Source organism: Tachyglossus aculeatus, unplaced genomic scaffold (assembly GCF_015852505.1).
Source record: "Tachyglossus aculeatus isolate mTacAcu1 unplaced genomic scaffold, mTacAcu1.pri scaffold_206_arrow_ctg1, whole genome shotgun sequence".
NCBI lineage: Eukaryota > Metazoa > Chordata > Mammalia > Monotremata > Tachyglossidae > Tachyglossus > Tachyglossus aculeatus.
The window spans coordinates 28148-53081 of NW_024044922.1; the positions used below are offsets into that span (position 1 = coordinate 28148).

At 61.6% G+C, this 24934-nt stretch overlaps 1 protein-coding gene and 1 long non-coding RNA gene across 2 annotated transcripts; one reads left to right on the top strand and one right to left on the bottom strand.

Moving 5' to 3' along the window:
- The first annotated feature begins 1562 nt into the window (after positions 1-1562).
- LOC119923612 lies at positions 1563-4399 on the top strand. Its single transcript, XR_005448909.1, has 3 exons — positions 1563-1603; positions 2700-2757; positions 4332-4399. It is a non-coding gene; the product is annotated as an uncharacterized LOC119923612 (long non-coding RNA).
- A 479-nt stretch (positions 4400-4878) lies between these two features.
- On the bottom strand, positions 4879-20031 carry LOC119923616 (AT-rich interactive domain-containing protein 4B-like). The gene is made up of 2 exons (XM_038742953.1): positions 19270-20031; positions 4879-4951 (listed from the first exon to the last, which is right to left on the bottom strand). Exons 1-2 carry the CDS (start codon positions 20025-20027, stop codon positions 4879-4881), a joined length of 831 nt encoding a protein of 276 aa, XP_038598881.1. The 5' UTR covers positions 20028-20031.
- Between the last annotated feature and the right edge of the window lie 4903 nt (positions 20032-24934).

The window sequence follows — 24934 nt, forward strand, 5'->3', positions numbered from 1 at the left end:
GATGACTGCAAGCTTATCAGCAAGGCTGAGCTTATCAGCAAGACTGAGCTCATCAGCAAGGCTGAGCTTATCAGCAAGGCTGAGCTCATGCCTAGATCGGCACGTTCCCAAGGCAATTCTCAGAACAGCGCCAAGTTATTTATCTAGCAGCCTGACTTCCTTCATTGCTCCTTGTAGGTCTTCCTGTGAGCACGGAAGGCCGGGTGGCCTGGCTTACTACCTAGGCCCAGATGTTAGGTCTGCCACAGGGGGCGGAGGGAGGATGTGGTCCAAGTGAGGCATAAGTAGCAGGCTGGAGCTTTCGGGCTCTTTCTAATCCCAGGTAAGTGTCGTTTGAAGGTGGATGTCGGAGTCCCGATGACGGGAAGAGATGGACCAGTGGATTTCCCTTCCCAGAACCTTCTCACCAACCTTCCTGGCCATGAGGACTGTTTCCCCTTCAGTGGGGACCCAGAGCAGCTGATCCCCATGGAGATGAGGAATCCAGAGCTGAGCTTCCATCTCTAAGGGAAGGTGATTGGGGGGCATGTGGGGATAATAATAATAATAATAATAATGATAATGGCAATTATTAAGCGCTTACTATGTGCAGAGCACTGTTCTAAGCGCTGGGGGGATACAAGGCGATCAAGTTGTCCAACGTGGGTCTCACAGTCTTCATCCCCATTTTACAGATGAGGTAACTGAGGCGCAGAGAAGTTAAGTGACTTGCCCAAGGTCACACAGCAGACATGTGGTGGAGTCGGGATTCGAACCCCTGACTTCTGACTCCAAAGCCCGTGCTCTTTCCACTGAGCCACGCTGCTTAAGGACCAGGTGTGCAGAGGAGCCTGTCACTCTCAGTACTGTGGCTGGTTCTGCCAACTGGGGCTAAGGCTCTGCATAGGGAACTGGTTCTGTCCGACTTAACTCTGGGACTGAGAAGACCCAGGGTCCTTAATTCTATAGAGGGGTCACTTCTCCCTGAATGCAGTCCTGTACACAGGGTCACCCTGCAAATCCCCAGTTCCTTTAGAGGTGGAACCCCTCTGTGTTTGACAGTGACTGCCTCTGAGGGAGATGGGAGGGTGTTGGGGGAGAGGGGAGGGGGGAAGAGCCTAGTGTTAAGAGTGAAGCTCACTAAATGTTCTGTGGCTTGCTAGACATGAACCTTTGTAGCCCGGGAAAACTTCCCCAAGGTTCTTCTCCCTGCAGGGCTGTTCTGTGGGGGTATCATCCAGAGGGATGTTGACCTCACTAATGCCCAGGTTCAGGGTCAGGGATTGATACTGGGCTGAAGGTCTTAAGGCTCCCTCTCAGAAGGCTTCCTGTCCACTCAGACTGCCTCTTTGTTCTCCAGCCTCTCAGTGTGGCCGTGGAAGTTACAAAGGACACCTGGCTCCTGCAATTCATCAGTGGTATGTGTGTGCTTAGTATATGCAGACCACTGTACTAAGTGTTTGGGAGAACACAAAGCAACAGAACTAGCACACCTGTTGCCTGCCACCCTGACTCATGACCTCAGAACACCTGTCCCCACTTGACTGCAATTCTAACAGAGTTCCCTTTCAATCTTATAGGTCCAGCATCTGTTTGTTGGGGAGTCCCAGATGATACAACACAGGTAAGGGAAGGATATGAGTAAAAAGATAGGTGCATGATGTGGGGTGAAAGCTTCAGTGCGTACAGGGTGGGATAAAGTGCATGAGCGAGCTGGAAGGGAAAACAAAGCGTATGTCGGAAGGGGCGTTGGGGGCCCGGGAGGATGAGAGCTTTCGTCGAGGCAGGCTTATTAGAGAAGAAACCATTCCGGTAGGGCTTTTAAAGCTGTGGGAGACGGGTGGTAGATCCACTGGATAGGTACGAGGTGGGGGTCCAGAGGGGAGGATGTGTGGGATGGGTTGAGGGTGGATGGTGGTCCAGGTGAGGCGTAAGGAGCAAGCTGGAGCTTTCAGGCTCTTCCTGATCCCGGGTTAAGGCCGTCCGGAGGTGGGTGTCGGAGGAGTCCTGATGATGGGAAGAGATGGATGGGGGGATGAACCTTCTCACCACCCCTCCAGGCCATGAGGACTGTTGCCCCTTCAGTGAAAACCCAGAGCAGCTGATCCCCATATAGAGGAAGAATCAGGAGCTGAGTTTCCATTGCTTAAGGGAAGGTGATTAGGGCATGTGTGGATGATTAGGAGTTACTGCAGGAGGACTACAAGGTATGTAGAGGGGCATGTCTGTCTCAGTATTCCACCATCTGGGGCTAAGAGCTTGTGTAGGGAACTGGTTCTGTCTGATTTGACTGTGGAACTGAGAAGACCCAGGACCCTTAATTCTATAGATGGGTCATTCCTGCTTGAACCCACAGTCCTATCCACGGGGTCACCCTGCAAATCCTCTGCTCCTCTAGAGGTGGAACCCCTTTGTGCTTGACAGTGACTGCCTCTGAGGGAGTTAAAAGGCGGTGGGGGAATGGGGGTGGGGGGAGAGCCTAGTTAACTGTGGAGCTGACTAGGTGTTTTGTGGCTTGCTAGATGTGAGTTCTTCTAGGCTGGAACACTTCCCCCAAGGCCCTCCCTGCAGAGCTGTTCTGTGGCGGTTTCATCCTCGTGGATGTTGACCTTACCCATGCCCTCAGCGGGGGTGGAGGTCGGGTAGTGGGTTGAAGGGCCTAATACTCCCTCTCAGAATGCTTCCTGTCCACTCAGACTTGCTCTTTCTTGGTTCTCCAGCTTCTCTCTGTAGCTGTGGAAGTTCTAAAGGACACTTGGCTCCTCCAATCCATCAATGGTATGTGAGTGCTTGGGATATGCAGAGCACTGTACTAAGTGTTTGAGAGAATTCCATGCAACAGAACTAGCCCACCTGTTGCTTGCTACCCTCACACACCCACTTCAGCACACCTGTCCCCACTTGTCTGCAATTTTAAGGGAGTTCCCTTTGAACCTTTAAGTCCAGTGTCTGTTAAATGGGGGTGGGAGGGGAGGGGGCTGTTTCCAGATCATACAACACAGGTGAGGGAAGGATTTGAGTCAAAAGATATGTACTTAATTAATGGGGGGGGTTAATGCTTCAGGGCTTAGTGGGTGAGTGTGTGCATGGGTGAGCTGGGAGGGAAAATGAAGTGTGTGTTTTGTGTGCTCAGAGGGGTGGGGTGGAGAGATGAGAGTCTGAATCAGGGAAGGCTTGTGGGAGAAGAGACTATTTCGGTAGGGCTCGTAAAGATTTGGGAGACTGCTGATACGTCCACTGCGTGGATAAGGGGTGGGAGTTCCGGGGGGAGGATTGTGGATTGGATTTAAGGTGGATGTGGTCCAAGTGTCTCCCTTCAGTAAGGATCCAGAAGAGCTGATTCCCATGGTGAGGAAGAATAGGGAGCTGAGCTTCCATCTCTAAGGGAGGTCATGGTGGAACTGAGAAGACCCAGTGTCCTTAAGTCTGTAGATGGGTCAATCAATCCTACCTGAACCCGCAGCCCCGTCCACAGGGTCACCATGCCAAATCCTGGGTCCTTCCAGAGTTGGAACCCCTCTGTGTGTGACAGTGACTGCTTCTGAGGGAGTCGGGAGGATGTCGGGGGCAGGGGAATGGGAGGAGGGGAGAGTCTAGTGTTTAATAGTCTAACTGGCTAGGTGCTTTCTGGCTTGCTAACCGCGAGTTCTTCTAGGCCAGGAAATTTCCCCAACTTTCCCCGGGGCCGTTGTTGGGGGATATCATCCCTCCCCTAACCTGACCTCATTAATGCCTGCGTTGGGGGTCAGGGGTGGGTAGAGGGGTGAAGAACCTAGCACTCCATATAGGAAGGCTATCTGGCCACTCACGCTTCCTCTCCGGTCTTCAGCTTCTTGCTGTGGCTGTGTTTAGTTCTAATAGACACTGCGTTCCTGCAATCAATCGACGGTACTGGAATGTTTACTATATGCAGAGCACTAACCTTTTAGATTGTGAGCCCAATGGTGGGTAGGGACTGTCTCTATATGTTGCCAATTTGTACTTCCCAAGCGCTTAGTACAGTGCTCTGCACATAGTAAGCGCTCAATAAATACGATTGATGATGATGACGATGATGATAACCTAAGTGCTTGGGGAGAGTACAGTGCAGTGGAATTAGCAGGAGTGTTCCCTGTAGCCCTGACTCACCACCACAGCATCATCACCATCAATCGTATTTATTGAGCGCTTACTATGTGCAGAGCACTGTACTAAGCGCTTGGGAAGTACAAATTGGCAACATATAGAGACAGTCTCTACCCAACATCGGGCTCACAGCACACTTGTCCCCACTTGTCTGCTCATTGTGGTGTCTCCTTCCTTAAAACTGTTAGGCATGTCTTACATATTGTAACATAGTTCTTTTTCAGTAGTCTAGGTCCAGCATCAGTTTATTGGAGGGTCCCAGCTGATAAAAGTGAGAGAAAGAGCTGAGTATATGTACCTAATGTCTGTGGGGCGAATGCTTCATTGCTTGGTAGGTGGGATTAAGTGCATGGGTGAGTTGGAAGGGAAAATAAAGTGTGTGTGTGTGTGTGTGTGTGTGTGTGTGTGTGTGTGTGTGTGTGTGTGTGTGTGTGTGTGTGTGTCCGTCCATTCGTCCATCCTATTCTCCCGTGGAGTTCAGTAGCATCCAACCTGCATCTTTGGTAGGGAGCATAGAAGAGTTTGGTACAGAGTACTGCAAGCCTTCCCACTCCCCTGTTTAGTCTGCCACTGGAGACTTGTTGTCCTTTAAGTCCAGGCCTCTCCCAACCTGGGGGTATGGATATTCAATGGCAGGGGTAGGGAAAGGTGGAGAATCCAGGTTATCTGTGGCTGTTCTCTCACACCTACTGAAAACCAGGTTGACTTGCGGGGTATTGGAGGAATGTCTCTGTTACAGAAACTGCATCATTTGCATCTCTACTCATTTCCTTCTCAACTTGCAGGAGCAGCATCAGACCTATCCCTCCGGGAAGCGCTGCTGGGGGAAATCTCGGCAATAGGACTACTTCAACGATATCATAACCGGTGAGAAGTAATTTAACTTGGCCTGTCATCTGCTCAGCAATAGTGATTCCCCTCTCTCACTGACTCCCATGCCTATTTCCTTGACCATCTGTTCTAGACTTAATTCCTACCTTGAGCCCCCAGGGACCACAACCCCTTCCTTCTCAAAGGAGGCAACTTCCAGGGCTTAATAATTTACTCTGCATAACCAATACTTTCCTATCAGAGACTCGAGCCACTGGATTTACCTTGTCTCCAAATAATCCTCAACCACTCCACAACCACCGTCGTCCTTCCCAGCTACGCGTTCTCCATCGGGTCCGACGCGCCCCCCCATCTGACTGGAACTATTCCCCCCAGCCCGCCCCCATACTCCGTCTGGCCCTATTGTCCTTCTCTGTAAGGTCCTATCTCTCCTTCTCTATCTGGTACTATCACCCCTTCTCTGTCTGGTTCTGCCCCCCACCCCGGGCTCTCTGAGGAGCCGACCACATCCCGCTCTCTCCAGACCTGCCCACTGCTCTGTAGCTTGGCTCCCTCTGGACCCGCTCCCTCTGGACCCACCCCGGGCCCGCTCCTTCTGGATCCCCTCCGGACCCGCCACCCCGCCCCCCGCTTTCTCTGGACCCCTGCCCCTGCTCTCTCTGGACCGGCCCCACCCTTGCTCTCTCTGGACCGCCCACCCCCCCAGCTCTCTCTGGACCGCCTTCCCCAGCTCTCTGGGCTGCCCCCCGGAGCGCTCTCTGCACTGGCCCCCCTCCCCCGCTCTCTCTGGACCGGCCCCCCACCCCTGCTCTCTCTGGACCGCCCACCCCCCCACCTGCGTTCTATCTGTAACTATTCCTGCCTTGCTCCTTCTGGAATTATTCCCGCCTTACTCTGTCTGGAACTATCTCTCCTCCCCGCCCCCCGCTCTGTCGGGACCTATTCCCACTCTTCCGTATGGACCCATCCAATCTGCTCCCTCTAGTCCTGTTGTCCTTCTCTCTAAGGTCCTATCTCTCCTTATCTATCTGGTCCTATCACCCCTTCTCTTTCTGGTTCTGCCCCCCTTCTCTGTCTGGCTGTGCAACCTCGCTCTCTCTGGACACGCCCCCGCCCGCTCCCTCGGGACCCGCCCCCGCCCGCTCCCTCCGGACCCGCCCCTGCCTGCTCCCTCTGTACTTGCCCGCCCACCCAGCTCTCTCGGGACCGGGTGCTCTCTCTGGACCGCCCCCCTCCCCCCCAGCTCTTTCTGGAAGTATTCCCCCCCACCTCCGGTCTGTCTGGAACTATTCCCGCCTTGCTCGGTCTGGAACTATTCCCCCCCACCGCACCCCCTTTGCTCTGTCTGGATCTATCCCCACTGTTCTGTATGGACCTATACCCCCTGTTCCCTCTAGTCCTATTGTGCTTCTCTGTAAGGTCCTATCTCTCCTTCTCTATCTGGTCCTATCACCCCCTCTCTGTCTGGCTCTGCCGCCTGGCTCCCTCCGGACTTGCCCATCCACCGTGCTCTCTCCGGACTGCCGCCCACCCCGTTCGGTCTGGAACTATTCCCGCCTTGCTCCGTCTGGAATTATTTCCCCATCCCCCCTTGCTCTGTCTGGACCTATCCCCACTGTTCTGTATGGACCTATGCTCCCTGCTCCCTTTAGTCCTATTGTCCTTCTCTGTAAGGTCCTTTCTCTCCTTCTCTACCTGGTTCTATCACCCCTTCTCTGGTTCTGCCCCCCCTTCTCTGTTTGGCTCTGCAGCCCGGCACTCTCCGGACTTGCCCCCCCTGCTCTCCGGAGTTGTTCCGCCCGCTCCCTCCGGACTTGCCCCCCCTGCTCCCTCCGTATTTGCCCCCCACGTTCCCCCCAGACTTGCCCCCGCCCGCTCTCTCCAGACTCCGTCTGAAACTATTCCTGCCTTGCTCGGTCTGGAACTACTCCCCGCCTTGCTCGGTCTGGAACTATTCCCCGCCTTGCTCGGTCTGGAGCTATTCCCCCGCCTTGCTCGGTCTGGAGCTATTCCCCCGCCTTGCTCGGTCTGGAGCTATTCCCCCGCCTTGGAGCTATTACCCCGCCTTGCTCCGTCTGTAGCTATTCCCCCGCCTTTGCTCCGTCTGGAGCTATCCCCACTGTTCTGAATGGACCTATCCCCTCCGCTCCCTCTAGTCCTATTGTGCTTCTCTGTAAGGTCCTATCTCTCCTTCTCTGTCTGGTTCTGCCACCCTTCTCTGTCTGCCTCTGCAGCACGGCTCTCTCCAGACCCGGCCCCCGCCCCGGGCTCTCTGCGGAGCCGACCACACCCGGCTCTCTCCAGACCTGCCCCCTGCTGCTCTCTGCGGACCCAGCCCCCTCCCCCGCTCTCTCCAGACTTGCGCCCCCCCGGTCTCTCCAGACCGGCCCCCCCCGCTCTCTCCGGACCGCCCCTCACCCTTTCTCACTGGACCACCCCCTCCGCTCTCTCTGGACCGGCATTCCCCCTGCTCTTTCTGGAAGTATTCTCCCCCGCCCCGCATTCTGTCTGGAAGTATTCCCGCCTTGCTCTGTCTGAAACTATTCCCCCGCCCCCCACCCGCCACTTGCTCTGTCTGGGCCTATCCCCACTGTTCCGTAAGGACCTAACCCCCCTGTTCCCACTGTTCCCACCAGTCCTACTGTCCTTCTCTTTAAGGTCCTATCTCTCCTTCTCTATCTGGTCCTATCACCCCTTCTCTGTCTGGTTCTGCCCCCCTTCTCCCTCTGGCTCTGCAGCCTGGCTCTCTCCAGAAATGACCCCGCCCGCTCTCTCTGGACCGGCCTCCCCCCCGCTCTCACTGGATGGCACCCCCCCCCCCCCGCTCTCACTGGACCTCCCCCTCCCCATTCTGTCTGGAAGTATTCCCACCTTGTTCCATCTGGAAGGATTTCCACATTGCTCCATCTGGAAGTATTCCCGCCTTGCTCTGTCTGGAGCTATTCCCCGCCTTTGCTCTGTCTGGATCTATCCCCACTGTTCTGTATGGATTCCTCCTGCTCTTCCCAGTCCTATTGTCCTTCTCTGTAAGATCTTATCTCTCCTTCTCTGTCGGGTCCTATCACGCCTTCTCTGTCTGGTTCTGCCCCCCTTCTCTGTCTGGCTCTGCTGCCCAGCTCTCTCCGGACCCGCCCCCGCCCGCTCTCTCCGGACCCCCCCCCCCGGCCTTTTCCCTCCGGACCCGCCCCTGCCTGCTCCCTCTGTACTTGTCTGCCCACCCTGCTCTCTCTGGACCGGGTGCTCTCTCGGGACCGCCTAGCCCCACCGCTCTTTCTGGAAGTATTCCCCCCACCCCCGGTCTGTCTGGAACTATTTCCAACTTGCTCTATCTGGAACTATTCCCACCTTGCTCCGTCTGGAACTATTCCCCGCCCCCCGCCTCCCTTTGTTCTGTCTGGACCTATCCCAACTGTTCTGTATGTACCTAGCCACCCTGTTCCCTCTAGTCCTATTGGCCTTCTCTGTATGGTCCTATCTCTCCTTCTCTATCTGGTCCTATCACCCCTTCTCTGTCTGGTTCTGCCCCCCTTCTCTCTCTGGCTTTGCAGCCTGGCTCTCTCTGGACTTGCCCCCGCCCGTTCTCTCCGGACCGGCCGCCATGGCTTTCTCTGGACCCGGCCCCCCACTCCGGACCCACCCCCCCGCTCTCTCTGGACCGAACCCCCACCCTGCTCTCTTTGGACCGCCCCACCCGCTCTCTCTGGACAAGCCCCCCCACCCTCAACTCTCACTGGAGCGCCCCTCCCCCCCGCTCTTTCTTGAAGTATTTCCACCCCCCCCTTCTGTCTGCAAGTATTCCCGCCTTGCTCCGTCTGGAAGGATTCCCCCCCCTCGTTCTGTCTGGAACTATTCCCGCCATGCTCAGTCTGGAAGTATTCCCCGCCTTTGCTTTGTCTGGACCTATCCCCACTGTTTTGTATGGACCTATCCCCCCTGCTCCCTCTAGTCGAATTGTCCTTCTCTGTAAGGTTCTTTCTCTCCTTCTGTAACTGGTCCTATCACCCCTTCTCTGTCTGGTTCTGCCCCCTTTCTTTGGCTCTGCTGCCTGGCTTTCTCTGGACCCGCCCGCTCTCTCCGGACCCGTTCCCCTCCTCTTTCTCTCCGGACCGGCCCCCTCCTCTCACTCTCCGGACCAGTCCCCTCCCCCCCACTTTGGACTGCCCCCCCGCCTCGGGACCGCCTCCCCCGCTGTCTCTGGTCCACCCCCCTGCTCTTTCTGGAAGTATCCCCGCCCCCTCCCGTTCTGTCTGGAACTATTCCTGCCTTGCTCTGTCTGGAACTATTATCCCCCCCTTTTGCTCCTTCTGGACCTATCCCCACTGTTCTGTATGGACCTATGCTCCCTGCTCCCTTTAGTCCTATTGTCCTTCTCTGTAAGGTCCTATCTCTCCTTCGCTATCTGGTCCTATCATCCCTTCTCTGTCTGGTTCTGCCCCCCTTCTCTGTCTGGCTCTGATGCCCGGCTCTCTCCGGACCCGGCCCGCTCCCCCACCCCCCCGCGCTCTCTCCGGACCGCCTCCCCCCCCACCCCACCCCCGGCTCTCTCTGGACCGGGCCCCGCCCCCACTCTCTCCCGACCACCCCCCACCCGCTCTCACAGGACCGGCACCTCCCCCTCAACCCCCGCGCTGTCTCTGGACAGGCACCCCTATGCTCTTTCTGGAGGTATTCCCCCACGGCCCCCTGTTCTATTTGGAACTATTCCCTCCTTGCTCCGTCTGGAACTGTTCTCCCCCCTTTGCTCTGCCTGGACCTATCCCCACTGTTCTGTATGGAACTATACCCCCTGTTCCCTCTAGTCGTATTGTGTTCTCTGGAGCTGGAGGTCCTATCTCTCCTTCTCTATCTCGTCCTATCACCCCTTCTCTGTCTGGTTCTGCCACCCTTCTCTGTCTGGACCGCCCCACCTCCCCCCTCTGTATCTGGACCGCCCCCACGCTCTTTCGGGAAGTATTCTCCCCCCCCACCCCGTTCTGTCTGGAACTATTCCCACCTTGCTCCATCTGGAACTATTCCCCTCTTTGCTCTGTCTGGATCTATCCACACTGTTCTGTATAAACCTATTCCCCCTTCTCCCTCTACTCCTATTGTCCTTCTCTGTAAGGTCCTATCTCTCCTTCTCTAACTGGTCCTATCACCCCTTCTCTGTCTGGTTGTGCCATCCTTCTCTGTCTGGCTCTGCAGCCTGGCTCTCTCTAGACTTGCCCCTGCCCACTCTCTCTGGACCGGCCCCCCCGGCTCTCTCTGGACCCCACCACCCACTGTCTCTGGACCAACCCCCACCCCCCCCACATCAGCTCTTCTGGAAGTATTTCCCCGCCTCCCCTTCCCACCCCCACCCCCACCCCGTTCTGTCTGGAACTATTCCTGCCTTGCTCCGTCTGGAACTCTCCCCCGCCCCCTTTGCTCTGTCTGGACCTATCCCCACTGTTCTGTATGGACCTATTCCCCCTGCTCCCCCCAGTCCTATTGTCCTCCTCTGTAAGGTCCTATCTCTCCTTTCCTATCGGGTCCGATCACCCCTTCTCTGTCTGGTTCTGCCCCCCTTCTCTGTCTGGCTCTGCAGCCCGGCTCTCTCCGGACCCGCCCCTCCCGCTCTCTCCGGACCCTGCACCCCCCTGCTCTCTCTGGACCGCCCCCCGCTCTCTCTGGACCACCCCCCCACTCTCTCTGGACCCCCCCCCCCCGCTCTCTCTGGACAGGCCATCCCCAGATCTCACTGGACCGCCCCTTCCACTCTTTCTGAAAGTATTTCCATTCCCACCCCCCGATATTCTGTCTGGAAGTATTCCTGCCTTGCTCAGTCTGGAAGTACCCCCCCCCCCCCCCATTCTGTCTGGAACTATTCCTGCCTTGCTCTGTCTGGAACTATTCCCCGCCTTTGCTTTGTCTGGACTTATCCCCACTGGTCTGTATGGACCTATCCACCCTGCTCCCTCTAGTCCTATTTTCCTTCTATTTAAGGTCCTATCACCCCTTCTCTGTCTGCTTCTACCCCCGTCTCTGTCTGGCTCTGCTGCCCAGCTCTCTCCGGACCCGCTCGCTCCCTCCAGACCCGCCCCCGCCTATCCCTTCGGACCTGCCCCTGCCTGCTCTCTCCGCTCCGCCCCCCCCCCCCCCCGCTCTCTCAGGACCGCCCCCACCCGGCGCTGTTCCTGGACCGTCACCAACCCCCCCCCGCTCTTTCTGGAAGTATTACCCCCTCCCTCCCCCATTCTGTCTGGAACTATTTCTACCTTGCTCTGTCTGGAACTATGCCCCGACTTTGCTTTGTCTGGACCTATCCCTACTGTTCTGTATGGAACTATCCCCACTGTTCCCTCTAGTCCTATTTTCCTTCTCTGTCTGGCTGTGCAGCCCGGCTCTCTCCAGACTCAACCCCACCCGCTCTCTCCTGATCCTGCTGTCTCTGGACCGGTCTCCCCCTGCCGTCTCTGGACCGGTCCCCCCTGCCGTCTCTGGACAAGCACCCCCTACCTTCCTCCCCTGCTCTCTCTGGACCACCCCCGCCCTGCTCTCTCTGGACCGGCACCCCCCAGGTATCTCTGGACTGCCCCCTCCCCCCCCCCGCTGCCCTCTCTGGACCGCCCCTCCTGCTGCTCACCGGCGCACCCCAGTCATTTTGGCCCTGCCCCCCCCGCCTTCTCTGGACCTATTTGCCCTGCTCTCTCTGGACCACCCCCACCCTGCTCTCTCTGGACCGGCACCCCCCAGGTATCTCTGGACTGCCCCCTCCCCCCCGCGCTGCCCTCTCTGGACCGCCCCTCCTGCTGCTCACCGGCGCACCCCAGTCATTTTGGCGCTGCCCCCCCCCGCCCTCTCTGGACCTATTTGCCCTGCTCTCTCTGGACCTGCCCCCTCGGCTCTCTCTGAACCTGTTCCCTCGGCTCTGTCTGGACATGCCCCCCGGGCTCTCTCTGGACCTGCCCTCCCCCCCGGCTCTCCCTGGACCGGCCCCCCCCGCCTTCCTCCGCTGCTCTTTCTGGACCGGCCTCCCCTACTCTCTCTGGACTGCCCCCTGCCAGGCTCTCTCTAGACTGGCACCCCCCAGCTCTCTGGACAGCCACCCCGCCCTCTCTGGACCTGCCCCCACCGGAGCTGCCCACCCCCGGACCTTCTCCCCTGCTCTCTCTGGGCTGGCCCCCCCGTTCTCTCTGCACTGGCCAACACCTCTCTCTCTGGCCCTGCCCCCTGCCCTCTCTGCACCTATATGCCCTGCACTCTCTGGACCTGTCCCCCCCTGCTCTTGCTGGACCTGCCCCCCCCGCTCTTTCTGGACCCCCCCCTGCCGGCTCTTTCTGGACTGCCACCCCTGGCTCTTTCTGTACTACCACCCCCACCCCAGCTCTTTCCGGACCAGCCCCCACTGCCGTCTCCGGACCGGCTCCCCCTGCAGTCTCCGGACCGGCCACCCCTACCGTCTCCGGACCGGCTCCCTCTGCCGTCTCTGGACCGGCTCCCTTTGCCGTCTCCCGACCGGCGCCCCCCCAGCCATCTCCGGACCGGCCTCCCCAGCCGTCTCCGGACTGGCCCTCCCTGCTGTCTCCGGAGCGCCCCCCCCCCCCCCCGCCGTCTCTGGACATGCCCCCTGGCCTTCCTCCGCTGCTCTTTTTGGACTGCCCTCACCCTGCTCTCTCTGGACCGGCACCCACCAGCTATCTCTGAACTGGACCCCCCGTCCCACCCTCTCTGAACCTGACCTCCCTGCTCTCTCTGGACCTTCCCCCCTAACCCCCGCTCTCTGGAACTTCTCCCCTACTCTCTCTGGACCTGCCCCCCACCCCCGCTCTCTCTGAACCTGTGCTCCCCCTCTCTGGGCCTGCGCGCCCCCCGAACCTCTCTGGACCTGCTCCCCTTCTCTCTCTGGACCTGCTCGCCTGCTCTCTCTGGACCTGCCCTCCTGCTCTCTATGGACCTGCCCTCCTGCTCTCTCTGGCTCTGCCCCCCCTGCCATCTGTGGCACTGCCCCCCTGACATCTGTGGCCCTGCCCTCTCTGCACCTATATGCCCTGCTGTCTCTGCACTGGCCCCCTACCCCCGCCATCTCTGGACATGCCCCCCCTGCTTTCCTCCCCTGCTCTCTTTGGACCGCCCCCACCCTGCTCTCTGTGGACCGGCACCTGCCAGCTATCTCTGGACTGGACCCCCCACCTCACCCTCTCTGGACCCGCCCTCCCCGCCATCTCTGGACCTGCCCCCCCGACCTTTTCTGGAATTGACCCCCCTTTTCTCCCTGGACCGGCTTCCCCAGCTCTCTCTGGACTGGCCTCCCCTACTGTCTCTAGACCCCCTCCCCCCCCAGCTGTCTCTGAACTACACCCACCAGCTTTCTCTGGAACCCCCCCAGGTCTCTGGACCTGTCCCCCCCGTCCTCTCTAGACCTGCCCCCCCCGCCCTATCTGGACCTCCCCCCCCCGCCCTCTCTGGAACTCCCCACCCACCCCCCCAGCCCTCTCTGGACCTATATGCCCTGCTCTCTCTGGACTGCCCCGCCATCTCTGGCCCTGCCTGCCCTCTCTGGATTGGCCCCCCGCCCTCTCTGGACATGCCCCTCCTGCCCTCCCTGGACCTCCTCCTCTGCTCTCCTTGGACCTCCTCCCCTGGACCCCTCCTCTGGCTCTCTCTGGACCGCCCCCCCCGACTCTCCCTGGACCTGCCTGCCGGGGGGGCAGGGGGGCAGGGAGGCCCTCCACTCTCCCTGGACCTGCCCCCCCCGCCGTCTCTGGACTGGCCCCTGTGTCTCTGAATTGCCCCCCCTGCTCTGTCTCTGGATCTGGCCCCCCGCTCTGTCTCTGGATCTGGCCCCCCTGCTCAATCTCTGGATCTGCCCCCCTGCTATCTCTCTTGATCTGACACCCCCGCCCCAACCGCTCTCTCTGGACCGCCCCCACCCCGCTCTATCTGGACCTGGACCTGCCTCCCTGCTCTCTCGGGACTGGCCCCACCGGCTCTCTCAGCAGAGGCCCACCCCTTTCTCTTTGGCCCTGCCCTCTGTGGCCCTGCCCCTCTGGCCCTGCACCCCAACCCTCTCTGCACCTATATGCCCGGTTGTCTCTGGACCAGCCACCGCTGCCATCCCTGGACCGCCCTCCCCACCTCCCGGCGTCTCTGGACATGCTCCTCCTGCCTTCCTCCCCTGCTCTCTCTGGACCAGCACACCCCAGCTATCTCTGGAATGGCCTCCAACCCGCCCTCTCTGGACCTGCCCTCCCCGCTCTGTCTGCTCCCCGTCAACCCTCTCTGGACCTGCCCCCCTTCTCTCCCCGGACCTGCCTCCCCCCCCGCCCTCTCTGGACCTGCCCCCCCCTTCCTCTCTGGACCTCCCCCCCTGCTCTCTCTGGACCTGCCGTCCTGTTCTCTCTGGACCTGTCCCCCTGGCTCTATAGACTGACGCTCCCCCTGCTGTATCCGGACCTGCCTGCCCCCGCCCCCTCTGGACCGATGCCCCTGTAATCTCTGGACCTGCCCCCCCCGCCCCCCACGATCTTCTCTGGAATTGCCTCCCTGGACCGGCTTCCTCTGCTCTCTCTGGACTGGACTCCCCTGCTGTCTCTAGACCGCCCTACCCCAAGCTCTCTCTGGACCCTCCCCCCGCTCTCTCCGGACCACCCCCCCACCAGCTTTCTCTGCCACCCCCCCCCCAGCTCTCTCTGGACTGCCGCAACCAGCTTTCTCTGGACCCCCCCCAATCTCTCTTTGGACCTGCCCCCCCACCCTCTCTGGACCTGCCCCCCTGTCCTCTCTAGACCTGCCCCCCCCACCCTCTCTGGACCTATATGCCCTGCTCTCTCTGGACTGCCCCACCATCTCTGGCCCTGCCCACTCCCCGGCTCTCTCTGGACCAGCCCCCCCCCCCCGGCTCACCCTGGACCTGCCTCCCTGCTGTCTCTGGACTGGATCCCCGGCTCTCTCTGCAGTGGCCCATCTCTCTCCTTCTGGCCCTGCCCCCCCGCCCTCTGTGACCCTGCCCCCCGGCTCTGCCCCCCGCCCTCTCTTCACCTATATGCCCTGCTGCCTCTGGACCCACCCCCCCACCGTCTCTGGACCGCCGCCCCCCCGCCATCTCTGGACATGCCCCCCCTGCTTTCCTCCCCTGCTCTCTTTGGACCGCCCCGACTCTGCACTCTGTGGACTGGCACCCCCCAGCTATCTCTGGACTGGACCCGCCCTCCCCGCCATCTCTGGACCTGCCCCCCCCTCCGCCGTCCTCTCTGGATCTGGCCTCCCCGCCCTCTCTGGACCTGCTCCCCCCCCACTCTCTGGACCTGCTCCCTCCGACCTCTCTGGACCTGCTCTCACCCAGCCCTCTCTGGACTAGCCCCCGCCCCTGCTCTCTCTGGACCTTCTTCTCTCCCTTCTCTGGACCTGCCCCCCTCCCCCGTCCCCCGCTCTCTCTGGAGCTGCAACCCACCTGGTCTCTCTGGACTTGCGCCCCCCTCCCGGACCTGCCCTCCTGCTCCCTCTGGACCTGCTCCCCTGCTCTCTCTGGACCTGCCCTCCTGCTCTCTCTGGCCCTGCTCCCCGCCCCCCTGGCCCTGCCCCCCCTGCCCTCTATGCACCTCCATGCCCTTCTGTCTCTTGACCGCTCCTCCGCTGTCTCTGGACTGCCCCCACCCCGCCATCTCTGGACATACCCCCTCGCCTTCCTCCCCTGCTCACTTTGGACCACCCCCACCCTGCTCTCTGTGGACTGGCACCCCCCAGCTATCTCTGGACTGGACCCGCAACCCCGCCCTCTCTGGACCTGCCCTCCCCGCCATCTTTGGACCTGCTTCCCCTGCCCTTTCTGTACCTGCCCCACCCCCGCTCTCTCTAGATCTGCCCCCCCGCTCTCTCTAGATCTGCCCCCCCGCTCTCTCTGGATCTGCCCCCCGCTCTCTCTGGATCTGCCCCCCTGCTCTCTCTGGACCGGCCCTCCCCGCTCTCTCTGCAGTGGCTCAACCCTCTCTCTGGCCCTGCCCCCCCTGCCTTCTGTGGCCCTGCCCCCTCTGGCCCTGCCCTCTCTGCACCTATATGCCCTGCCGTCTCTGGACCGGCTCCCCCTGCCATCTCTGAACACCCCCCCGCTGCCTCTGGCTCTGCCAGCCCCCTGCCCTCTCTGGATCGGCCCCCCCGCCCTCTCTGGACATGTCCCCCTCCACCCTCTCTGGATATGCCCCTCCTGCTCTCCCTGGACCTCCTCCCCTGCTCTCTCTGGACCAGCCCCCCCACCCCCGGCTCTCTCTGGACCAGCCCCCCCACCCCTGGCTCTCTCTGGACCTGCCTGCCAGAGAGGGCGGGGGTGGCAGGGCCAGAGGGGGCAGGGGGGCATGACCGCAGCGGGCATGGGGGCGACCCCCACTCTCCCTGGACCTGCCGCCCCTGCCGTCTCTGGACCGGCCCCCCGGTCTCTCTCTGGATCTGCCCCCACCCCCCCAGTGCTCTCTCTGAACCCCTCCCTCCCCCCCAGTCTATCTGGACCTGGACCTGCCTCCCTGCTCTCTCCGGGCTGGCTGCCTCACTGCTCTCTGGACTGGCCCCACCTGCTCTCTCCACAGAGGCCCACCCCTCTCTCTCTGTCCCTGCCCCCCTGCCCTCTGTGGCCTTGCCCCCCCACCCTCTCTGCACCTATATGCCCTGTCATCTCTGGACCGGCCCCCCCCTTCTGTCTCTGGACCGGCCCCCCCTGCTGTCTCTGGACCGCCTCCTCAACCGTCTCTGGACATGCCCCCCCGGCATTCCTCCCCTGCTCTCTCTGGACCGGCACCCCCCAGCTACCTCTGGAATGGCCTCCCCCACCCTGCCCTCTATGGACCTGCCCTCCCTCCTCTGTCTGCTCCCCCTCCAAGTCTCCCTGGTCCTGCCCCCCTGCTCTCCCTGGTCCTGCCCACCCCCGCCCTCTCTGGACCTGCCCTCCTGTTCTCTCTGGACCTGCCCCCTCAGCCTATCGAATGGCGCTCCCCCCGCTGTATCTGGACCTGCCTGCCCCTGCCCTCTCTGGACCTGCCCCCCAACCTTCTCTGGAATTGACCCCCCTGTTCTCCCCGGACTGGCCTCCCCTGTTCTCCCCGGACTGGCCTCCCCTGCTGTCTCTAGACACCCCCCTTAGCTCTCTCTGGACTGCCCCCACCAGCTTTCTCTTTACCCCCCCGAGCTCTCTGGACCTGCCCACCCTGTCCTCTCTAGACCTGCTACACCTGCCCTCTCTGGACCTCCCCTCCCCCCCTCCGGACCTATATGCCCTGCTCTCTCTGGACTGCCCCGCCATCTCTGGCCCTGCCCGCCCCCTGCCCTCTATGACCGGTCCCCCGCCCTCTCTGGAAATGCCCCTCCTGCTCTCCCTGGACCTCCTTCCCTGCTCTCTCTGGATCTGCTCCCCTGCTCTCTCTGGACCCGCCCCCTCCACGGCTCTCTCCGGACTGCCCCCCCCTGCTCTCTCTGCAGTGTCCCACCCCTCTCCTTATGGCCCTGCCCCCCCTGACCTCTGTGGCCCTGCCCCCCTGGCTCTGCCCCACCTGCCCTCTCTGCACCTATATGCCCTGCCGTCTCTGGACCGCCCCCCCCCCCCGCCATCTCTGGAAATGCCCCCCCTGCTTTCCTCCCCTGCTCTCTTTGGACCGCCCCGACCATGCTCTCTGTGCACCAGCACCCCCCAGCTATCTCTGGACTGGACCCCCCCCACCCCGCCCTCTCTGGACCCGCCCTCCCCGCCCTCTTTGGACTGCCCCCCGCCCCGATCTGCCCTCCCTGCCCATTCTGGACCTGGTCCCCCTCACTCTCTCTGGACCTGCTCCCCCCCACCCTCTCTGGACCTGCTCCCTCCGACGTCTCTGGACCAGCCCCCGCCACTGCCCTCTCTGGACCTTCTCCCCTGCTCTCTCTGGACCTTCTCCTCTCCCCTCTCTGGACCTCCCCCCTCCCTCCGCTTTCTCGGGACCTGCGACCCCCCTGCTCTCTCTGGACCTGCCCCCCCACCATGGACCTGCCCTCCTGCTCTCTCTGGCCCTGTCCTCCTGCTCTCTCTGGCCCTGCCCCCCGCCCTGCCTGCACCTAAATGCCCCGCTGTCTCTTGACCAGCCCCCCCTGCTGTCTCTGGACCGCTCCCACTCCACCATCTCTGGACATGCCCCCTCGCCTTCCTCCCCTGCTCTCTTTGGACCACCCCCACCCTGCTCTCTGTGGACCAGCACCCCCCAGCTATCTCTGGACTGGACTCGCCACCCCATCCTCTCTGGACCTGCCCTCCCCGCCATCTCTGGACCTGCCTCCCCCAGCCCCCTGGATCTGCCCCCTTGCTCTCTCTGGATCTGCCCCCTTGCTCTCTCTGGATCTGACCCCCTGCTCTCTCTGGACCGACCCCCCTGCTCTCTCTACAGTGGCACACCCCTCTCTCTCTGGCCCTGCCCCCCCCCCCGGCTCTCTGTGGCCCTGCCCACTCTGGCCCTGCTCTCTCTGCACCTATATGCCCTGCCATCTCTGGACCGGCTCCCACGGCCGTCTCTAAACGCCCCCCCCCCTCTGCTGCCTATGGCCCTGCCAGCCCCCTGCCCTCTCTGGATCGCCCCCCCCCCCGCCCTCTCTGGAAATATCCCCTCCACCTTCTCTGGACATGCCCCTCCTGCTCTCCCTGGACCTCCTCCTCGGCTCTCTCTGGACCGGCCACTGCCCCCCGGGCTCTCTCTGGACCAGCCCCCACACCCCCGGCTCTCTCTGGACCTGCCTGCCAGAGAGGGTGGGGGGGGCAGTACCATTCATTCATTCATTCATTCATTCATTCAGTTGTATTTATTGAGCGCTTACTGTGTGCAGAGCACTGTACTAAGCGATTGGGAAGTCCAAGTCAGCAACATATAGAGACGGTCCCTACCCAACAGCGGGCTCACAGTCTAGAAGGGGGAGACAGACAAAACATATTAACAAAATAAAATAAGTAGAATAAATATGTACAAATAAAATAAATAGAGTAATAAATACGTACAAACATATATACATATATACAGGTGCTGAATCATGACTGCATTTCCATTAATTAATTAATCAATCAATTAACACATTAACAAAATAAAATAGAGTAGGTATGTACAAGCAAAATAAATAGTGTAATAAATACGTACAAACATATATACATATATACAGGATAAGGCTTCGATAAGGCTTGAAGGGGTGGGAAGAGTAATAATAATAATAATAATAATGATAATAATAATAATTTGGTATTTGTTAAGCGCTTACTATGTGCCAAGCACCGTTCTAAGCACTGGGAGAGATACAAGGTAATCAGGTTGTCCCACATGGGGCTCACAGACCCAATCCCCATTTTCCAGATGAGGGAACTGAGGCACAGCGAGGCAGCACGGCTCAGTGGAAAGGGCTAGTTTTAACACGGCATCGGGCTTCGGCGCGGCGTCGCTACTAATTTCCTGGACGTCTTTCCGGGGGACAGAGGAGAATTTGCCATCCTTGAAGGAACGGACCAGGATGTTGTCCTTTTTCACCACAATCTCGTCGCTGCAATCCGGGCAGACCACCAGCGCTGGAAATCCTGGACCTTTCTTTTTATCCAGGCTAATGTAGTCCACGCAGACCACTTTTCCGAGTAGTTCATCGATTTGTTTCCGGTCGTCTTCATCTTCGTCGCTGGAAGATGACGAGGATTCTTCTTCTGGGATATGGTTAGACCGCCGTCCCCGGTTTGTTTTCTTCCCTATGACTGGCGTGCCAAAATGTTCGGGGTTGGTGAGAGGGAGCTGGTCTAGTGTCTCGCTTTCAGCAAAATGTCTTTCCCCTTTCAGGCACAGGGAAGAGCGTCTGAGTGTTTTCTCGTCGCCGTCATCGAAAACTACAGTATACCAACTTGCGTCCGTCAGTTTATTGATGACAGCTTCCTGATATGCTCCATCTGCGTTCTTCACTTCCACAGCAGCGCCCACCTTTAAAGGGCCCTTGATGTGGTCATCCTGTACTTCCGCTGTCGAAGAGTCGTGCCGAAACGTTACCTTGACTTTGACCAGTCTCTTGGCGGTCTTGATCTTGGCCTCGCAGAAAGCTCCTCGGTACTTCGCGCTGACGTCTGTGCCCACGGTCAAGTAGGGGGGCTCATCCAGGGCCTTCATGACGACGTTGGGTGTGCTCTGCCCGGGCAAAGGCCGGCTTCCCCTGCACCTTTGTCTGGAGTCCGGTGGCCCGGGCTCCCGTGGTCGTGGGGTTGAGGGGTCACAGACGGGCCGGAGGAGGCCGGACACGATGGACCGGACAACGGGGACGGACGGGCGGGCGGGCGGGCGGCCCTCGGGGCCCGGCCAGCTCCCTCAGGGCCGGCCCGCCTCAGCGCCTCACTCCGCACTCCAGACCAGACCTGGACCAGAGGGGGCAGGGGGGCATGACCACAGTGGGCAGGGGGAGGACCCCCCACTCTCCCTGGACCTGCCCCCCTGCAGTCTCTGGACCGGCCCCCCCTGCCATCTCTGGATCTGCCCCACCCGTCTCTCTCGGATCTGCCCCCTGCCCCCCAACCGCTCTCTCTGGACCGCCCCCCGCGCCCCCCGTCTATCTGGACCTGGACCTGCCTCCCTGCTCTCTCCGGGCTGGCTGCCTCACTGCCCACCCCTCTTTCTCTGGCCCTGCCTCCCCTGCCCTCTGTGGCCCTGCCCCCCTACCCTCTCTGCACCTATAAGCCCTGTTGTCTCTGGACCGGCCCCCCTGCTGTCTCTGGACTGCCTCCCCCACCCGCCGACGTCTCTTGACATGCCCCCCCTGCCTTCCTCCCCTGCTCTCTCTGGACCGGCACCCTCCAGCTAGCTCTGGAATGTCCTCCCCCACCCCGCCCTCTCTGGACCTGCCCTCCCTGCTCTGTCTGCTCCCCCTCAACCCTCTCTGGTCCTGCCCCCCTGCTCTCCCTGGACCTGCCCCCCGCTCTCTCTGGACCTGCCCCCCTCCCTCTCTGGACCTGCACCACCCAGCCCTCTCTGGACCTGCCCTCCTGTTCTCTCTGGACCTGCCCCCCCCCCCCCGGGCTCTATCGAATGGCGCTCCCCCCGCTGTATCTGGACCTGCCTGCCCCGCCCCCTCTGGACCGATGCCCCTGCCATCTCTGGACCTGCCCCCTCGACCTTCTCTGGAATTGACCCCCCTGTTCTCCTTGGACCGGCTTCCCTTGCTCTCTCCTGACTGGAACTCCCCTGCTGTCTCTAGACCCCTCCCCCCCCCCCAGCTCTCTCCCCACTAGCTTTCTCTGGACCGCCCCCGAGCTCTCTCTGGACCTGCACCCCCTGTCCTCTCTAGATCTGCTACCCCTGCCCTCTCTGGACCTCCCCCCCACCCCCTGCCCTCTCTGGACCTATATGCCCTGCTCTCTCTGGACTGCCCCACCATCTCTGGCCCTGCCCACCCCCTGCCCTCTCTGGACTGGTCCCCCCCACCCCCGGTCCTCTCTGGACCGGTCCCCCTGCTGTCTCCCGGAAATGCCCCCCATCTCTGGAAATGCCCCTCCCGCCCTTTCTGGACATCCTCCCCCGCCCTCTCTGGACATGCCCCTCCTGCTCTCCCTGGACCTCCACCCCTGCTCTCTCTAGACCTGTTTCCCTGCTCTCTCTGGACTGCCACCCGCCTGGCTCTCTCTGGACCAGCCCCCCCCCCCGGCTCACCATGGAACTGTTTCCCTGCTGTCTCTGGACTGGCCCCCCCGCTCTCTCTGCAGTGGCCCACCCCTGTCCTTCTGGCCCTGCCCTCTGTGGCCCTGCCCCCCTGGCTCTGCCCCCCCGCCCTCTCTGCACCTATATGCCCTGCTGTCTCTGGACCAGCTCCCCTGCTGTCTCTGGACAGCCCCCCCGCCATCTCTGGACATGCCCCCCCCCCCCTGCTTTCCTCCCCTGCTCTCTCTGGACCTTCCCTCCTGCTCTCTCTGGCCCTGCCCACCCTGTCCCCTGTGGCCCTACCCTCTCCCGCCCTCTATGCACCTATATGCCCTGCTGTCTCTTGAACGCCCCCCCCGCCGTCTCTGGACCGCCCCCACCCCGCCATCTCTGGACATGCCCCCGCGCCTTCCTCCCCTGCTCTCTTTGGACCGCCCCCACCCTACTCTCTGTGGACCGGCACCCCCCAGCTATCTCTGGACTGGACCCGCCACCCCACTCTCTCTGGACCTGCTCTCCCCGCCATCTCTGGACCTGCTCCCACTGCATTCTCTGGACCTGCCCCCCACCTCTGGATCTGCCCCCCTGCTCTCTCTGGACCGCCCCCCACCGCTCTCTCTGCAGCGGCCCACCCCTCTCTCTCTGGCCCTGCCCCCCTGCCCTCCGTGGCCCTGCCACCTGCCCCCTGTGCCCCTGCCCTCTCTGTACCTATATGCCCTGCCGTCTCTGGACCGGGTCCCCCAGCCGTCTCTGAACCCCCCCACCCCCGCTGTCTCTGGCCCTGTCAGGCCCCTGCCCTCTCTGGATCGCCCCCCCGCCAGGGGGCAGGGACAAAGGGGGCATGGTGGCATGACCACAGCGAGCAGGGGGGGAACCCCACTCTCCCTGGACGTTCCCCCCTGCCGTCTCTGTACCGGCCCCGCCTCTGCCGTCTCTGGATCTGCCCCACCAGTCTCTCTCTGGATCTGCACCCCCCCCCCGGGTCTCTCTGGACCCCCCCCAACTATCTGGACCTGGACTGCCTCCCTGCTCTCTCCGGACATGCTCTCTCCACAGAGGCCCACCCCCCTCTCTCTGGCCCTGCCCTCTGTGGCCCTGCCCCCCACCCTCTCTGCACCTACATTCCCTGTTGTCTCTGGACCGCCTCCCCCACCCCCCGCCGTCTCTGGACATACCCCCCTTGCCTTCCTCCCCTGCTCTCTCTGGACCGGCACCCCCCAGCTATCTCTGGAATGGCCTCCTCCATCCCGCCCTCTCTGGACCTGCCCTCCCCGCTCTGTCTGCTCCCCCCAACCCTCTCTGGACCTGCCCCCCCGCTCTCCCTGGACCTGCCCCCCCGCCCTCTCTGGACCTGTCCCCCTGCTCTCTCTGGACCTGCCCTCCTGTTCCCTGGCTTTATCTAATGGTGCTCCCCCCGCTGTATCTGGATCTGCCCCCCTGACCTTCTCTGGAATTGACCCCCCTGCTCTCTCTGGACTGGCCTCCCCTGCTGTCTCTAGACACCCCCGCAGCTCTCTCTGGACTGCCCCCCCCAGCTTTCTCTGGACCCCACCCCCAGCTCTCTCTGGACCTGCCCCCCCGTCCTTTCTAGACCTGCCCTCCACCCGCCCTCTCTGGACCTATATGCCCTGCTCTCTCTGGACTTCCCCTGCATCTCTGGTCCTGCCCACCCCCTGCCCTCTCTGGACCGGCCCCCCCGCCCTCTCTGGCCCGGCCCCCCCGCCCTCTCTGGAAATGTCCCCCTGCCCTTTCTGAACATTTCCCCCCCGCCCTCTCTAGACATGCCCCTCCTGCTCTCCCTGGACCTCCTCCCCTGCTCTCTCTGGACCCCACCCCACCTTGGGCTCTCTCTGGACCGGCCACCCCCCCAGATCTCTATGGACAGACAACCCCCACGCCTCACTCTGGACCTGCCTGCCAGAGAGGGCGGGGGGGCAGGGCCAGAGGGGGCAGGGGGCAGGACCACAGCAGGCGGGGGGCTCCCCACTCTCCCTGGACCTGCCTCCCCCGCCGTCTAAGGACCGCCCCCCCTCTGCTGTCTCTGGATCGCCCCCCCCCTGCTGTCTCTTTGGATCTGCCCCCCCTGCTCTCTCTCTGGATCTGCCCCCTCACTCTCTCTCTGGATCTGCCACATCCCCACAGCTCTCTCTGGACCGCCCCCACCCCGCTCTGTCTATCTGGACCTGGACCTGCCTCTCTGCTCTCTCCGGACTGACCCCACCTGCTCTCTCCGCAGAGGCCCAACCCTCTCTTTCTGGTCATGCCCCCTGCCCCCTCTGGCCCTGCCCCCCAACCTTCTCTGCACCTATATGCCCTGTTGTCTCTGGACAAGCCCCCCTTGCCATCTCTGGACCGCCCTCCCCACCCCCCGCCGTCTCTGGACCAGCCCCATTGTGGTCTCTGGACATGCCCTTCCTGCCTTCCTCCCCTGCTCTCTCTGGACCGGCACACCCCAGCTATCTCTGGAATGGCCTCCCCCACCCCGCCCTCTCTGGGCCTGCCCTCCCCGCTGTGTCTGCTACCCCCAACCCTCTTTGGACTTGCCCCCCTTCTCTCTCTAGACGTACCCCCCTTCTCTCTCTGGATCTGCCCACCCTCGCTCTCTCTGGACCTGCCCCCCCGCTCTCTCTGGACATACCCCCCTGCTCTCTCTGGACCTGCCTCCCCCTGCTCTCTATCAAATGGCGCCCCCCCACCTCCCTAACTGGACCTGCCTGCCCCCGCCCCCTCAGGACCGATGCCCCTGCCCTCTCTGGACCTACCCCCCCTGACCTTCTCTGGAATTGCCCCCCGCCCCGTTCTCCCTGGACCAGCTTCCCCTGCTCTCTTGGACTGGCCTCCCCTGCTGTCTCTAGACCACCCTCCCCCCAGCTTTCTCTGGACCCCCCCCACAGCTTTCTCTGGACCCCTCCAACCCTCTCTGGACCTGCACCCCCGCCCTCTCTGGACCTATATGCCCTGCTGTCTCTGGACTGCCCCTCCATCTCTGGCCCTGCCCGCCCCCTGCCCTCTCTGGACAGGCCCCCCCGCCCTCTTTGGAAATGCCCATCTCGCCGTTTCTGGACATCCCCCCCGCCCCCTCTGGACATGCCCCTCCTGCTCTCCCTGGACCTCCTCCCCTGATATCCCTGGACCTCCTTCCCTGCTCTCTGTGGACCTGCTCCCCTGCTCTCTCTGGGCTGCCTCCCCGGCTCTCTCTGGACCAGCCCCCCCCACACCCCGGCTCACCCTGGACCTGCCTCCCTGCTCTCTCCTGACCGGCCCCAGCGGCTTTCTCTGGCCCCACCCCCCCGCTCTCTCTAGGCCGACCCCCCCACCCCACTCTCTTTGGACCGCCCCCCCCCCCCCGCTCTCTCTAGACAGGCCCCCCCTTAACTGTCACTGGAGTG

What these genes read in the sequence shown, in the direction of transcription:
- LOC119923616 (XM_038742953.1), bottom strand. Translation starts at nt 20,027, where the DNA reads ATGAAGGCCCTGGATGAGCCCCCCTACTTGACCGTGGGCACAGACGTC. An exon ending in CTAGCCCTTTCCACTGAGCC is followed by an intron (nt 4,952 to 19,269) that starts GTGCTGCCTCGC and finishes ATATCGTTGAAG; the next exon opens with TAGTCCTATTGCCGAGATTT.